This window comes from Saccopteryx bilineata, chromosome 5 (assembly GCF_036850765.1).
Source record: "Saccopteryx bilineata isolate mSacBil1 chromosome 5, mSacBil1_pri_phased_curated, whole genome shotgun sequence".
Classification (NCBI taxonomy): Eukaryota; Metazoa; Chordata; class Mammalia; order Chiroptera; family Emballonuridae; genus Saccopteryx; species Saccopteryx bilineata.
This window is the reverse complement of record NC_089494.1, coordinates 207,070,241-207,084,027: the sequence shown is the minus strand read 5'-3', so window position 1 is coordinate 207,084,027 and position 13,787 is coordinate 207,070,241. Positions and strand designations below refer to the sequence as shown.

General features: G+C 41.9%; 1 protein-coding gene across 3 annotated transcripts in view; it reads left to right on the top strand.

The window, feature by feature from the left end:
- SHROOM3 (shroom family member 3) overlaps window positions 1-13,787 on the top strand; it is a 323,146-nt gene that overhangs the window by 104,757 nt on the left and 204,602 nt on the right. For all 3 annotated transcript variants that reach the window (XM_066233275.1, XM_066233274.1, XM_066233277.1), the window contains one exon: window positions 1,837-1,991. In XM_066233275.1, coding sequence (XP_066089372.1) covers window positions 1,837-1,991 — 155 coding nt within the window. The remainder of the gene's footprint in view (window positions 1-1,836; window positions 1,992-13,787) is intronic.

The window sequence follows — 13,787 nt, the reverse complement described above, 5'->3', positions numbered from 1 at the left end:
TGTTATAATAATTAAGTCAAATATTAAAGAAAAAATATAAAGTCCAAGCGTGATTTTATGGTAATTAAATAAAATAAGTATGACAAAATTAAATTTATTCTGACATTAAAAAACATTTTTATGTTACATTTTTTGAGTTATGCTTTTTAGAATTCTTAAAAAAGAGGGGTTAAAAAATAAAAAAATGACAAAGAAGTTATATATATATATATATATATATATATATATATATATATATATATACACACACACACACACACATTCTTAGTAAGATTTAGTAAATTCGGCAGGTCCTGGTGTGAATGTGTTAAGTTTTTCATTCTTGTGTTTATGAGAAACATGAGCCTGATATGTCCTAGCAATTTCTTCAATGTTTGGGCATATATTTGAAAGGCAAACTCTCATTTCCTCATCAATACATTGAAGAATTCCTCTCTTTTTACTCTTAATTGTGTTGAGTGCAGAAAACCCCCACCATACATATCATCTTAACTTGACACCAAACAAAGGATAGAAGAAACTTGCCTCCAGTCTTTCCAGGGAACATGGGGGTAGTGTAAACAATCCAGTACCACAGCTTAACAGCCTTTTGCATCCTAATCAGGCAAGTGAGGTGGGGGGTTGTGCAGGCTGTCAGCTTACAGCCAATTCCCCACACCTCTGTCCCCCAAAAATCTAAACTCCAAAAACCCTGTTGGATTTTTGGTTCCCAACAGGCACATATTTCTCTGGAATACCATAGGGCACACCTGGAAATCTTCTAGGGCACACCAGTGCGCCCTGGCGCACACTTTGAGAACCACTGTTCTATGGTATAATGTCATGTATCCACCCTTATAGTGTAGTTTCACTGCCCTAAACATCCTCTGTGTTCTGTCTAGTTATTTCTATCTCCCCCAATCCTGGCAACTACTAATCTATTTACTGTTTCCATAGCTTTGCCTTTTTCAGAATGTCACGTGGTTGTAATCATACAGAATGTAGCCTTTTCCAATTGGCTTCTTTCACTTAGTGGTATGCATTTAAGGTTCTTCCATGTCTTTTCATGGCCTGATCATTTCTTTTTAGTGCTGAATAATATTTCATTATCTCGCCTGATTAAGCAGTGGTACAGTGGTTAGAGCATCAGCCCGGGACACTGAGGATCCAAGTTCAAAACCCTGAGATTGCTGGCTTAAGTGAGGGTTCATCTGGCTTGAGTCTGGGCTCACCAGCTTGAGCACAGCATCACCAGCTTGAGTGTGGGATCATGGACGTGACCCCATGGTCACTGGCTTGAGCCCAAAGGTCGCTGACTTGAGCAAGGGGTCACTGGCTCAGCTGGAGCACCCTGGTCAAGGCACATATGAGAAGCAATCAGTGAACATCTAAGGTGCTGCAACCATGAGTTGATGCTTCTCATCTCTCTTTCTGTCTGTCTGTCCCTGTCTGCCCCTCTCTCTCGCTCACTCAAAAAAAAACATTCATTATTTGAATGTACCACAGTTTATTCAATGAATTATAATTTTAGACCCAAAAAATGAGGTAAGAAGAACTCAACTTATACAGAAATGAAATAGTTGCTTTGAGTGGATTTGGGAGTTGAAGATGAAAAGAGGTGAGGGTCATGAGTACCATGGGATAGTGGCTTTGGTTGGAAACCGAGTTGCATTCATCCCTTCAGCTAATGTTTCTGAGCATCTGTGTGGGCAAGCAAGGTGGAACCAGGAGTCAGGTCCTGCTTGCTCGAGGCTTACCCTGAAAGTGGGTCCTAGTCTCAACCGGTCTGTGCCGCACTGTGGAGTCCATGCAGGGCCCAGGGCAGTTAACTTGTGGTTTGTTTCTCTTTCTGAGCAGATCGAAGAAGGGGGCAAAGCAGACTTGGTGAGCTCCAAACTGCAGGCGGGGGACGAGGTGGTGCACATCAACGAGGTCGTGCTGAGCAGCTCCAGGAGGGAGGCTGTGTCCCTGGTGAAAGGCTCCTACAAGACCCTCCGGCTGGTGGTCCGCAGGTAGGCTGGGCTGGCCCTCACTGTATTTCCCACACCTCCTCCAACCTGCCCCCTAGCTGGTAGCTGGCTCTTTGAACCTCAGCATGGGACTCATTATGTCCCCACCCTATTTTTCCTTTTTTTTTCTTGCCCATTTTGTGGTATGTGAGAAGGAAGTTGGGTAAAGACATTTCAGACACTTCCTCTTTTAAACCACTGGCTTCTCCAGCAGGCATTGGTTTGATAGAGTTCATCCTTACTGTATTTCTAAATTTCTGGGCTTGATGAAAGTGATCCTGATCCCAGGTGTGGTCAGAACTCTGTGAAGCGTTGTCTCATTGTAGGACTACAGAAAACAACTGGCCCATAGCTTTCCGTGACATTCCACCCCACTCACCTGTACCACAGTGGTCATCAAAACAGGCACATTCCTTCTTTTGTTTTTCTGGTTGTGATAGTTCTGGTTCCTTTGTTGGAAAAGGTTTGGGTTGTGATTGGTTTTAATGCCTTAAAGTAAGAACTTTTGTACTCCCAGAAAACCAATTCCTTCTTGGTGGAGGGAATTAGCTATAGAAAGGGGACGAGAGTTAATTTTTTTTTCACTGTTTCAAACCAAGTACTGCTCAAGGTGTTTTACATATGTTAGCTCATTTAACCTGCACAAGAACCCAGTGAGACAGTTATTACTATCCCAATTTTATAAGCAAGAGGAAATGTACCGTATTTCCCCATGTATAAGACGTGCTTTTTTCAAAAAATTTAGGGTCTAAAAGCTGGGTGCTTCTTATACAGTGATTGTGGCATTTCAAATGCCATAGATGGAACTGAGGACAAGGCAATATATGAAGACAGTGATTCGTCATCAGACACAGATGAGGACAAGTAATGGATGGGAGTTTTGATAGTGATGAGGAGTTGTATGAATTTTATGATGAATAAAACTTGAGGTCAGTAACTTTAAGTAATATATTTTTTTCAAATTTCGGGCCCCAAAATTAAGGTGCATCTTATACATGGGAGCGCCTTATACATGGGGAAATATAGTAGGTTAATGCAAGCAAAAGAGCTGATGAGGGGAAGAGTCAGAAAGGGGTCTAGATGCTCCTGGTTCCACTTTACCACACCACTTGAGTGTCATTACCTTGAGCTACTAAGCCCTAGATCAGGGGTTGGGAAACTTTTTGGCTGAGAGAGCCATGAATACCACATATTTTAAAATGTAATTCCGTGAGAGCCATACAACGACCCGTGTACGTTAAGCATTATCCAATAAAAATTTGGTGTTGTCCCGGAGGACAGCTATGATTGGTTCCAGCCACCCTCAACCATGAACATGAGCGGTAGGAAATGAATGGATTGTAATACATGAGAATGTTTTATATTTTTAATGTTATTTTTTTTATTAAAGATTTATTTGCAAGCCAGATGCAATTATCAAAAGAGCCACATCTGGCTCATGAGCCATAGGTTCCCGACCCCTGCCCTAGATCGACAAATTTTTGCTTTTGCTGGTATTTCTTCATTAATCGAGGTTTAGCTGCTTTACTTGGCACTAAATGTTTTAATATTTGAGAATGTTCAAATTGCCTGGAATTTTAAGTCATTAAATCAAGCCACATCATTTTCAAGGGTGAAAAGTTTACTGGCCACAGAGTCTCTTGCAGGACCCTTCATTCCTGCAAGCATTCGTTCCTCAAACTTGACAAAGTGAGCCCTTGCATAGGGGACAAGCAGCTCCTCCCAACCACAAAAACACAGCCATGAGTGGGGTCCTACCTTATCCCGAGATTCTTGTGACTGTCCTCACTGTGCTGGGCTGTGTCTGGTATCTCTTCAGAGCCATTGAACCAGTTGCTTCTCTGGTGGCCAGTGATACCAAGTGGCTCAAAGGAGGGGTGCCAGGGTCAGATCAGGTCTGGGTTCAGAGCCAGGGCTGTCACACTCCAGCTTGTGACCTTGGGCAAGTTACTTACCTCATGAAGATTCTATTTCCTCATCTTTAAATGAGGATTAAACTACCTACTTTTCAAGGTGATTAGAAAGATTAAATGAAATGCTCTACATGGTAACAACAGATGCTACTGGTGTTATTTACTGTATTATCATTGGCCAGTTGCAGGCATGTGCCCATTCTGTGGCTCAGGATTTGAGTAAAGGAAGTGGTCATCCCATACATGATGGCCGATTTCTCAAACAAAGGGGTGAGAAGTCTCAGAAGGATTAGGCTTGTTCCATGAGTCCGGAACAGGGTTGATGGTTTTGAACTCGTTTTGGCATGTGGTAAAATGGAGGAGTATTGCCACTTTATCAAGCATGCTGTCTGCCTGATTATAAAGAAGTACCCTCCCCCAATTTATTCCCTTGTTGAATTTACTGCCATATAGAACTGGTCATGACAGAGCCCGGGGGCTCATGGAATTTAGGAATGTTATTTCACATTATCCAAACTCACAAGAAATCAAAGAATATACGCCAGAAGACCAATGCATTAACTCAGTTTGATAAAAGACAACTCTAAGTGGAACAAGTAGCAGTATACTCTGTCTTCTCAGGAAAGCTAACTAGGAAGGAGGACCATAAGTGTGTGGTGATCTCTGACTCTGAGTGAAGAGAGTGGGTCAGAGGCACCAGGGTGCTGGCATGTGCTCTGCCTGTCGGGTGGCCTGTCTTCCAGCAGGGACACGTCTGGCAGGTAGCCCAGACGCTCGCACTGGTGAGACAGGGCCTTCCCCTCAGACTGACTGCCCGAATCATGCCACCAAGCCCTCCGCTCCCATTTCATTTTTCCTCTACTTGTCCACACTGAAATCCCCCTTCTGATTGACACATTCTTTCTTTAGATATGCTAATATGATCAATAAGGTTACTGAAGAGTCCTTGCACTCTCTGCTTCTGGTGTGGGAAACATTTGGTGTCTAAGATGTCTTTTGAATATGTCTTATCTCATCTATTATGTGTTGATTTTTTAGTTGAATGCTCAGAGTTTAGGAAGGGAGGCTGGCTTTGCTTCTCACACATACTTAGAGATGGGGATTATGAACGCGCCTTGGTAGACATGGATGGACATTCCTCCCTGACCTTTCAGAAACCGGAGGAGAAGCCCCTGGGCTCTGGGTTAATCTGGCTTTGCATTGAGCAGAGCTGTCACTTTCCTGAGAAGTCTTACCTATGGCACATGTCATGCCCTGAGATTTTCATTTCCTTCTAGTTACTCATGACAGGGTGACTTGCGATATTTCACTTATTAGTTTTCCTTCTTCTCCGATGTGATCTCTATACTTGAAAGACAAGGTTGAGGGGGCTTCCTGGAAACATAATTGGGGGCTCTGTTTCCTACAGCAATCTATTTTGTGATGAAAATTACACGTCAGCAGCTCCATCTGCACCTGCTCCTTTTTCTCTGAAAGGTAGTTTGGGGGCAGCTTTCACAGCCACCATAAAAATGCTGAGAATGTGGAGCAGGCCCGTTGCTGTTTATACAAGTTTCAAGGGTGTTTTATCCAGTGCCCCAAAACAATCAAAAGTAGAAACACCTTCTTAAAAGGCTACAATGACAAGAGAAATGCATGGTCTCTGGTGAGTTTTGGGTCAAAGGCCTTAGATCTGCTGACCTCCCAAAAAGAAGTCAGAGTTGAGTCCTCTGGGAGAGAGAGGGAAGGGATGGTGTAGAAGCTGTGAGAACAATGCATCTGCTGCTGCCGGGTAAGCAAGAGCGAAGGTCTGTGGGTAAATGGAGAAGAAACGAGAAAAATACGAAGTGGGCTGAAGAAAAGACCTTCCTAAAGGAAAACAAACATCTCCCAGCTGAAGGAAAATTGAACAAGAAAACCTTCATGGAATGCGAGAACAGCACAAAGGATGTAAAGTAAGACAGCAAACACGCACACAAATAAGAGCCAGCGACCCAAACCCTTTCTACAATCAGCAGACGCTTTATTTGGCAGACATGTAAAGAATACAGGTCTTAGAACCAGCTAGCCTTTAAAATACAAACTAACAAAGGAAAGGGTCTTCAGGCTCAATTTAACATCCTTGAAGGTAATGCAAGGTGGTTTTAGTACAGGTAATACTGCTGCTGTTCAGTGATAACCCAAATTTTAAATTAAAAAAAAAATAGAAGTCTACAATTTCTTTTCAGAACAGACTCTTGGGGTTAATTGGTAGGTATTCATCTAGACTCATGTTTTTACACAGAGTTGGGACCAAATTCCTGTCTTGAATTGAATAATCGAAATGGCATTGTAACCAATGGATCTATAATCCCAATGCCGATACTCTGTAAGGCCCATTTTTCTTGGCAACACCTACCTCCCAACTTTCTGTATTGAGGTGCTATTTTTGTCAAATACTATTCTACTCCTAAATTCTTTTTTTTTTAATCAGTGTTTTGTTGATTTGTATGGCAAAGAAAGTTTTGGGCCTGAGAGCTGTTGGTTAGTGCATTGCCCCAATAAACCAAGGTTGTAGGTTTGATCCCTGGTGAGGGCACATACAAGGATCAACCAATGAGTGCATAGATAAGTGGAACAACAAATCAGTGTTTCTCTCTCTCTTTCTTGCTTTCTCCCTTCCTCTCTCTCAAAAATCATTAAATAAAAAAAATGTTTAATGTTTATTGTATTGATTTGAGAGAGAGAGAGAAAGAGAAAGAGAGAGAGAGAGAAAGGGAGAGAGAGAGAAAGGGAGAAAGGGAGAGAGAGACAGGAACATCAAGCTGTTCCTTCATGTGCCCTGGCTGGGAATCAAACTGGCAACCTCCATACTTGGGGACAAGGCTCTAACCAACTAAATTATCTGGCCAGGGCATAAATAAAAAAAAATTTTTTTTAAGTTTTTGGATACATTTCATGGTAATTGTCTTGTACTTGTTTAGGAAGGCTCATATAAGCTATATGAAAGTCAGATTTGTTCTTTCCAGGAGAAAGGATTCATGAGATGGTGATGCAGGTTTGACACTCTTGGATTTGAACTCTGATGGCATTAGACACTAGCTCTAAATGACTGAGTGAGTCTTTAATGTCACTGATTTGTGCCTCACAGGATCATGAGGATTAAATGAAAAAGATGGCATGGTAATTAAAGGATGAACTGTCCTGGAAATAAAGTGCATATTTCTTAGGCAAATTACCTCCTTGGAGAGGTCTAGTCTCTAGAATATATCATATGATTAAGGGTCCTAGTTATTGGGATGACTATGGTGAGGACATGGTTTTTCTGGGTGTAGGAGGCAACATGCCTGATGCAGAGGGTGGGGAAAGGGAGTTTTTTTCAAAATGGAATCTTACCCCTACACCTTCCCACCATCTCTGCAAATATGATACAGCTTTTCCCCCTGGAGGAAGGATAGAGTACATTTTAAAAAGAGCTTGAGGAGAAGTGGGGCTGAGTTAGTTAAAACAGTAAGCATCTGCCTACAATATGTGTCCTCCCTGGCTGTGCCACTTGCCCTGTGCAGTGGGGCCAGAGAATCTAGGTCTGGTCACTTGCAGCCATGCTCTATCTGGAGGTAAAAAGTGAGAGAATTGTATCCAAAGATGTGTATTAGTGACTTGCCCGAGGACACAGGCTAACACCAAAATAAGACTCTTGCTCTATGAGAACGCAGTGAACTAATTAATGCGTTCCACTCTATTGTCTTCTCCGTTTATAAATGTTTGAGGTGCTTTAAAGAAAACAATAAACAGAAGGAAAAAACAAAATATAACAAGCAACACCAATAAATTGACTTTTCATTCGTTTAGGAAAAGCTATTCAATGAAGAGGTGACTCCCACTGACCTTGAACTCCCTGGAGGAGTTCAGAGACAATGCACTCCAGTGCTCTGTGTGCCAGGCTGACTTGAGGTTCTCCATCTCCCTCTGGAAGTCAAACTATTTGTTGCTTTACAGTTGCTTCCTCCCTCCTAATAAAAAAATGGTGATGAAATTAAGTTCACCATAACCCTCAGGCCCATACTCCCCTGAAAAAGCCATCCTACATTTCTGAGAGTTAGCAGAATAGTTCCTTTCATAAATGGGTGAGATGACTTTATTGGAATGGAATGGGATAGGTGGCTCACACACTTGCTACCTCTGTGTCAGATTTCTGGGACTTTTTTGCATTTGGATTGAGTTGTGAGACTGTAACTCACCCAGGATTTGCAAGCCAGTGATCTTGAAAGAAGTATCTGGTAATGAATGGAATGCTTTTTAAGGCCCTCTTAAAGAATACAAAATTAACTCAACTACTAAAGATAAAAAAAAGGATTTGGAAAATCACTTCCTTTTTTATTTGTGGTTACAGTTCATAATAGAAACAAATTTCTTGGAATATTATTGCTATTCCCTCCCCACATCCTTCTCACTATTTGCCATTACTTTGGCCCCCCCACCCGAGATGTCTGGCTCTATTCCTGTAAAAAAGCACTTACAGTCTTTTACTCCTCATTTTAAAATCATTTTTATTTTTTAATTACAGTTGATATAGATTGTTAATTAGTTTCAGGTGCACACCCCAGCCATTAGACATTATGTAACTTATTAAGTGATCATCCAGATAAATCTCTCACGCATCTATAGCCATAAAGCAACTTAGTCTGGTTAACCACATGATGTCTCCTTTTAATGATTTTAAAGCAGTTTAAATAATTTTTTTAGAGCTTTAAAAATTAAATGAAACAAAACTTCTCATTTCTAAGGCACCAAGTTTGAAGGGGGATTGAACTTTTCTAGAACATAAGAAGCATCTGTTTTCCTTGTACATTGACAGTCTCTAAGTCAGATCGTGCCAGCTCCGAGCTGCCAGTTTTCAGGTATGAAATGGTAAACAGCATGTGGAAGGAAATCCATAGCATTTGGATTCCAACCTCAGCTTGGGTGGATTCTGGCCATGGCATCATGGCCACAAGTCAATCTCTCTGAGACTATCGTATTTCCCCATGTATAAGATGATCTCATGGATAAGACGCTCCTTAATTTGGGGGCTTGAAATTTGAAAAAAAAATGTATAACATAAAGTTATTGAACTCAAGTTTTATTTATCATGAAATTTATACAACTCCTCATCACTGTCAAAACTCCCATCCATTAGATTGTCCTCATCTGTGTCTGATGATGAATCAGTGTCTTCAACAATGAGCGCCAAAAAAAGCAGGAAATGCAAGTAAAAAATATCTACAACCACTGTATAAGATGCACTCAGTTTTTAGAACCCAAATTTTTTTTAAAAAGTGTGTCTTACACATGGGAAAATACGGTAAGTTTCTTCTTAAAATGAAGAACAGTAATAATATCTTTCCTACTGAGTTACTATAAAAATGAAAGAAGGTAGTGTATATGAAAATGCTACAGGGTAATAAAATAGTAAATCATTATTCCAAATTTACCTAATTGCATTCTTTTATAATTGTTCTAGTTATAACACTGATTTGACTGGTGTGTGCATAAAAACATATGGGTTGTAAAGTTTCTGATTATAACCTTTTTGCTAAGAGGAAATGTAGTTTTATAAGACAGTACCATCTAGGCCATGTAGTTCAGAAAATGAGGATTTTTTTTTAAAGGCCACATTCTTTTTTTGAGGGGGGGAATTCCCCAAAGTTAGAAGCAGGAAGGCAGTCAGATAGACTTCCGCATGTGCCCGACCAAGATCCACCCAGCATGCCCACCAGGGGGCAATGCTCTGCCCATCTGGGGTGTCGTTCCTGCCGAAGCCATTCTAGCACCTGAGGTGGAAGTCATGGAGCCATCCTCAGTGCCCGAGCCAACTTTGCTCCAATGGAGCCTGGCTGTGAGAGGGGAAGGGAGAAATATAGAGGAAGGGGAGGGGGAAGGGTGGAGAAGCAGATAGGCGCTTCTCCTGTGTGCCCTGACCAGGAATCAAACCTGGGACTTCTATACACTGGGCCAATGCTCTACTGCTGAGCAAACCAGCCAGGAAAGGCCATATTCTTTGAACAACCTACCGTAAGTAGAAAATTTTGATTCTGAAACAAGTTGGAGCTCATTGGTGGGAGGCTGAGTAACAGAAAAAACCCTCATTCTGCAGAAGGGGACTCTCTAGGCAACGGCCTTTCATTTTTCCGGGGCATCTTTGTTCCATTAAATTAAAGGCTTAGGTTATATACGCACATGTGGTACAGGCTGAGCAATTTGAAAATGTAATGTTCTGTAGACAGTTCAACATGCAGCCTTTGAAAATATTGTCAAAAGGTAACTCTCAAGTAGGGAGGCCGTGGGTGTTGAGGACAATAGAAAAGGAGCAATCACAATTTACAAATAGGCAATTTGTAAAACCGTTCTTGAAGCTCCAGGCACTCACGTAGGTATATAACACATGTGGCCTTGTCTACCTCAGTTGGACACAGAAACCAAATGAGAAAGATTCTTGCCCAATGTTGTCAGTTTTGAGAATTGCCTGTGTCAAGTTTTTTAAAAGGGCCCCATGCTGTCCTTTGTGCCTAGTCCTCTATGGATGGACAGGAAGAAGGGGTGTGTCACACGATTGCCTTCTGAGGTGATCGCGGAGCTCTAGTGGCAGCCAATATGGCGGCAGTATAACCCCAGTGACTCTGTTGGGAGCTTTCCATGTTTTTATGATACTTCCCACCTCCATGTGCCTCCCCAACACTTGTGATGACTCTCTCATCCCCACCCATGTCTCCCGTTTCTTCATGTGTCCTTTTGTTCTTCTGCTCTTTGCATTTCTTAATTTGAGCAAAGGACCAGCAAATACCTGGGACACAAATTCAGATCCCAAGCTGCAGTACAGTTTGCATTGCATCTTAGGACCCAGGATCAAACTTCCCCAGAGGGGAAATTGGTATAACTGAGAACTGTGGTAACTTACCCTTTAAACATTTTTTTCCACTTGAGCAAGTGGTTGAGAGAAGGGGAAGGAGGCAGCTGTGGAGGCCTTTGACCCCCAGAAACTTTTCCAAGAGGCCTGGCATCATGGGAATTTGCTCAGTATGCTTTGAGGAGGTATTTCAATCCTGCTGGGACCATACCAGAGCAGTTTTTGGCTTCCCTCGAGTCCTAGGTTTGAATGTCACTGTCTAGAAGTATAGTATTTGATTTCCTAACCAGTTGTTTCTTCCCATGGAAAATTCATGTAACACATTATTGGGTTTCCTGAGAGGTATGCAATAAGACTCCCTTACTGTAATGAGAAAAGGAACATTTTTTTGCCATAGCATATAATGATAACTGCTATTTTTACTCCCTGGGTTACATATGCTTACTGGCTATGCACCGAACACTGGCCACATACAAAGGAATGTTGTATTGTTTTCCAACGAAGTAGGTTTGATGATAAAAGACCTAATTTCATTTCTGGGATAACATGGTTTTACTGCAGACAAATGTATTCCAAGCAGGAGTCACACTCCATGCCCAACCATGAAAGAATGGCACTCAAATATCTGTCTGAACTTTTAGGAGCTGAAGTCTGAGTTCTGAGATCACACAAGAGTTATGGTAGAATCAGTTCTCTCAATTCTAAATGTGGGGCATTGGCTAAAACAAATAAGTTTGGATGATTCTGACTTAGGCTATGAACCAAACATTTGTAATTCTGCATCCTTGAAGCAAAATGGCTTACAGCTGCTCTGTCTCAAACTTGGCTGCACAGTGGAATTACATAGGGAGTTAATTTTTAAAAAATAAAATGAACTATCAGAGTTCCAGCCCCCCAAAATTTACTTAACTTGGTATAAAGTATAGCCTGGCATTGGACATTTTCAAAGCTTCCCAGGTGATTCTAATATGCAGTGAAGTTTGAGAACCACTGGTTTAAGCTGTGAAGTTGAAATGATAAGGAGAAACAGCGAGTAGGCAGAGACTAAGTGGGGAAGAGGCACACAGAGTGGAAGGCGATTTAAGAAAAGTAGCTGGAGGCCTGACCTGTGGTGGCGCAGTGGATAAAGTGTCAACCTGGAAACGCTGAGGTTGCCGGTTCAAAACCCTGGGCTTGCCTGGTCAAGGCACATATGGGAGTTGATGCTTCCTGCTCCTCCCCCCCCCTTTCTATAATGAATAAATAAAATCTTAAAAAAAAAAAACAACTTTAAGCTGTTAAAAAAAAAAAAAAAAAGAAAAGAAAAGTAGCTGGAGGAACAAGTCAGCCAGCAGAGAGGTGAGGAGTACAACTAAGCCTCGTTAAAGTGGCGAACCAAGTGCAATAACAAAGAGCCCTGCCGCTGAGTCTCAGGAGTGTCTGAGATCCAGAGAGGGTCGCCGAGCAGGGCTGGGGGCTGGGCACTAGTGGCCCCTGCCCTTGCATTTCTATGAGTTCTGTTTCTCATTATTGCTATATGGAGGTGTAATTTTTTTAAAGCCTATTAAGTAATGTTACTCCTGGTACATGGGAGTGGGCAGGGGAGGGGTGGTCAGGAGGCAGCCATGAATGCCTGTGACCTGAGCTGTTGTCAGGGAGTTCATTTTTACCAGCAGGTTTTGGGGCTGACCAATCATTTTGAGGGGCTCAAGCCATGCTCATCGCACTGTAACTGACATATTCACTTTGCGTGTCATTTCTGGGTGGTGCCGCCATGAAATATGCCATTAAAGAAAGATGGCTTAATGCCTCTGAATTTATTCACTTGAATGGGACATACTACTAGGTGAAGACAATGTCAAGAGGTGCTGGAGTGAAGTAAGCACGTGAGCATCTATTTATCCTTACAAAATATCCCTCTACTTTGTCAGGCTCCAGTTCTTAAAGTCACACTCTGTGTAGCCTTAGCACAAGTTTCTCCCTTCTTGGGAGTGAGTGGTAGAGCAGTGATTTCCAGAATCCTTAATGAAAAATCAGAGCTTTGAAGATCCTGGCAGTTTTGTCCTGTTCTGGATAATTCCATTGCTTTACTTTCCTTCTGAATTATATGTTTTTATGTCTTAATTACAATTGCCCCAGGATCACAGGTGGCCTAATAAGGTGCTGGGAAGAGGCTGAAAATCTAGGTGTGGAGCATTAAGAACCCTACACAGGCATTTAGCCTTCAAAAGACAGAGAAACCCCTGGGTCCTCCTGACTTCAGATGACCCCTAAGGTTTTTTCTTCCTTTGTCCATTGCTAATTAAAGTGTCGACTTCAAATATGTATTTATTACCACCTATTGTATTTCCTCAAGGTTCTGTTACTTCTGGGCCCTGGCAGGTAGCACTTTTGAAGAGCCTAGTTAGTCCTTGGTAAAATTATATTTCTAAGGCCAGCCACTCCGTGACTTTGCCTCTGCCACTAAGGTGTTTGTTCAACTGCCTCTCTGGTCTAAAGGCCCACGTCACTCTCTCTCCACTAGCTGCTGGATTGCTGAGTATAGCTTGTCAGTCCATTTGAAAAATGCCATTTTTCCGTTCTCCCTTATTCTGCTGTCAAAATCCTGTCTGATGCTGTCTTTGCTTAGAAGGTGGGAGGTGTAATGTTATCCTGGTGGGGGAAGGGGGTTGCTTGGTTAGTGTGTTTACTGTTTATGGAGAAAGGTTGCTATGCTATTTTTCATGAAGACTGCTATTCTTTCTAAGGAGCGTTTTGAAAGGATTCTTCGGAATGTTTCTTTACAGGTGTCGCTTAGGAATCAGCCATTGTTACTTGTTGATTGCAAATAAGCAGGGCGCAAGCCCTCCCCACCCAAGACAGTCTCACAGAATTGTCACAGGAGGGAGACATTTTCGGAACCTTCTGTCCTTCAGCCTATAACTTAAAGGAGCAAATGATGAAAGGAAATTGTTTTTTCACTTGTGGCTGCATGTTATATAAGAATATTTTTAAAAATTAATTACATTTTTTATCAGTTATGCTCTTTTGGCTTGCCCCCTCACTTCCTTTGGGCATTTGCTC